This window comes from Melospiza georgiana, chromosome 29, assembly GCF_028018845.1.
Source record: "Melospiza georgiana isolate bMelGeo1 chromosome 29, bMelGeo1.pri, whole genome shotgun sequence".
Classification (NCBI taxonomy): domain Eukaryota; kingdom Metazoa; phylum Chordata; class Aves; order Passeriformes; family Passerellidae; genus Melospiza; species Melospiza georgiana.
The window spans coordinates 889692-892976 of record NC_080458.1 but is presented as its reverse complement, the minus strand read 5'-3'; the positions used below and the strand labels follow the sequence as shown (position 1 = coordinate 892976).

General features: G+C 51.4%; 1 protein-coding gene across 1 annotated transcript; it reads right to left on the bottom strand.

Annotated features, from left to right (window-relative positions):
• Positions 1–2033: 2033 nt before the first annotated feature.
• On the bottom strand, positions 2034–2966 carry LOC131094389 (olfactory receptor 14J1-like). Its single transcript, XM_058041984.1, has one exon. It carries the CDS (start codon positions 2964–2966, stop codon positions 2034–2036), a length of 933 nt encoding a protein of 310 aa, XP_057897967.1.
• Positions 2967–3285: the final 319 nt, after the last annotated feature.

Genomic DNA, 3285 nt, shown 5'->3' with positions numbered 1-3285 from the left:
GGCATTGATTGGGCTTGATGATCCCAAAGGTCTTTTCCAGCCTATTTGATTCTGTCATTCTGTGATAATTGGGACACTCTGGGGCCATTGTGACACTGCAGGGCCTTGTGGAACTGAGAGGACCATGGTGACACTGTGCAGCCCCACAGAACCAGGGGTCCATTGTGGTACTGTGGGGTCAAATGGAGCCAGGGAGTGCACTGTGACACTCTGGGTCCTCGTGGAACCACAGAGGCCATTGTGACACTGCAGGGCCTTGTGTAACCAAGGGGTTTCACCATTTTGACACTGCAAAACCAAGGAGACTATTGGGAGACTCCAGGGCCCAGTGGAACCAAGCGGACATTGTGACACTGCAGGATCCTGTGTAACCAAGGGGTTTCACCATTTTGACACTGCAAAACCAAGGAGACCATTGGGAGATTGCAGGGCCCAGTGGAACTAAGGGGCTGTTCTGACACTGCGGGACATCATGGAACCAAGGGGACATTGTGACACTGCAGGATCCTGTGTAACCAAGGGGCCACTGTGACACGAGGAGGCCTCAAGGAATCTGGAAGAACGTTGTGACACTGTATGGCCTCATGGAAACAAGGAGTCCATTGTGTCACTGAGGAGACTTGTGGAACCACAGAGACCATGGTGACAGTGTGGGACCTCATGTCACCATGGGGTCATTGTGACACCATGGGGCCCCATGGAACAAAGGGGCCACTCTGAAACTGCAGCACCAATGACAAGATTGTGACACTGTGAACCTCATGGAATCAAGGAGGCAATTGTCACATTTTGGGGTCCCATGGAACCAAGGAGACCAGTGTGACAGTGCAGGGCCGGGTGTGACCAAGAGGTCATTGTGACACTGAGGGGTCCCATGGAACCAAGGACATATTTGCAGATGACACCAAGCTAGATGTGAGTGTTGATCTGTGGGAGCATAGGAGGGCTCTGCACAGGGCCCTGGACAGGCTAGATCCAGGGCCCAAATCCAACAAGGTGAGGTTTAACAAGTCCAAGTGCCAGGTCCTGCACTTTGGCCACAGTGCTACAGGCTGGGGATAGAGTGGCTGGACAGCAGCCAGGCAGAAAGGGACCTGCAGGGACTGATGGACAGCAGGCTGGACATGAGCTAACAGGGTGCCCAGGTGGGCAAGCAGGCCAATGGCTCCTGGCCTGGATCAAGAATGGTGTGGCCAGCAGGAGCAGAGCTGCTGTACTCAACTCTGATCTGCCCCCAGCTCTGCACGCAGACATTGCTGCTGCAGCTCCACAGAAGGCAACAAAAGGGCATCTCTGCAGAAAACTTTGCTGGGACATCCTTTAGTTCTATTAAAGCCACCAAGAGTGCAACTCCTCATTGACACAGTCAGTGGCTCCAGGGAAGGCGGAGAAAAACAAAATGAGAGATGGCAAAACAAGGGTTTTACTTTATGGACAATATTGAAAAACTAAAACACAGGGGAAAAAAGAACAAAGCCAAAAGAACAATCAAAGATTATTTATATTACAAATTTTTTATATTACAAATTATTTATATTACTTTGCCTGTCGTTGCCGCAGCCCCGGCACTGCCACCCCCAGGACTGTGCCCGGCCCCGAGAGCACTCAGGCCCTGCAGCAACACCAGGGCCACCAGGGCAGCAGGGCAGGGCCATGGCAGCAGCACTGGCAACACCAAGTGCTGCTGCTGCTGGGCACAGCTGCTGGGCCAGCACTGATCTGCCCCAGCTCTGCACACAGACATTGCTGCTGCAGTTACAGAGAAGGCAACAAAAGGGCATCTCTGCAGAAAACTCGGCTGGGAGATCCTTTGCATCCTTTAAAGGCACCAAGAGCACAGCCCCTCATTGAGAGATTCTGTGGCCATAGGGAATGTGGAGAGAAACAAAATGAGAAATGGCACAAGGAATGGCTTTACTTTGTTGACAATATGAAAAAATTAAAACAAAGCAAACAGATCTCCAAAATGAAACCATCAGTAAGTATCAAACATGAGTTTTATTACAAGTGATTTGAAGTAATTGACCAACACTTTAATGTTCCTGAAAGCATTCAGTCATCAGTGTCCACACTGCAGCCTTGAGCTCCTGATTCCTCAGGCTGTAGATAAGAGCGTTCAGGGCTGGAGGCACCACCGAGTACAGAACTGACAGGGCCAGATCCAGGGGTGGGGAGGAGATGGAGGGGGGCTTCAGGTAAACAAATGCAGAAGTGCTGACAAACAGGGAAACTACCGCCAAGTGAGGGAGGCAGGTGGAAAAGGCTTTGTGCCGTCCCTGCTCAGAGGGGATCCTCAGCACAGCCCTGAAAATCTGTACATAGGTAACAACAATGAACACAAAACAACCAAATACCAAACACACACTAACAGCAAGAAGCCCAAGTTCCCTGAGGTAGGATTTGGAGCAGGCGAGCTTGAGGATCTGTGGGATTTCACAGAAGAACTGGCCCAGGGCATTGCCATGGCACAGGGGCAGGGAAAATGTATTGGCTGTGTGCAGCAGTGAATAGAGAAAGGCACTGGCCCAGGCAGCTGCTGCCATGTGGGCAGAAGCTCTGCTGTCCAGGAGGGTCCCATAGTGCAGGGGTTTGCAGATGGACACGTAGCGGTCGTAGGACATGATGGTCAGGAGGAAATACTCTGTTGAGATGAAGAACAGAAAGAAAAAGAGCTGTGCAGCACATCCAGAGTAGGAGATGTCCCTGGTGTCCCAGAGGGAATTGTGCATGGCTTTGGGGACAGTGGTGCAGATGGAGCCCAGGTCAGTGAGGGCCAGGTTGAGCAGGAAGAAGAACATGGGCGTGTGCAGGTGGTGGCCGCAGGCTACGGCGCTGATGATGAGGCTGTTGCCCAGGAGGGCAGCCAGGAAGATGCCCAGCAAGAGGCAGAAGTGCAGGAGCTGCAGCTGCCGCGTGTCTGCCAATGCCAGCAGGAGGAAATGACTGATGGAGCTGCTGTTGGACATTTGCTGGGGCTGGACATGGGGACCTGTTCATGGAGAAAAGGACAGTGAAGAGTTACAAGAGATATCTGGAACCAAAATCAAAGATATTTCCCATATACCCTCCCCTGAAATACACACAGAAACACTTCTGTATTTAAGAGTTCTGTGGTTTTCTTTTTAAGCTTCCCCCATGTCTCCCCTGGTATTCTTGAATATCAAACCCTCAGTATTTCTGCTGCCCTCTGGTAGAACAGAGTGAGTTCCCTGAGGCAAGATGATGAGTGGAGCATGAGGGGAGATGGTCTGTCATGTTATTCTCTTTGGAGTTTCTCTGGGCTTT

What these genes read in the sequence shown, in the direction of transcription:
- LOC131094389 (XM_058041984.1), bottom strand. Translation starts at nt 2,966, where the DNA reads ATGTCCAACAGCAGCTCCATCAGTCATTTCCTCCTGCTGGCATTGGCA.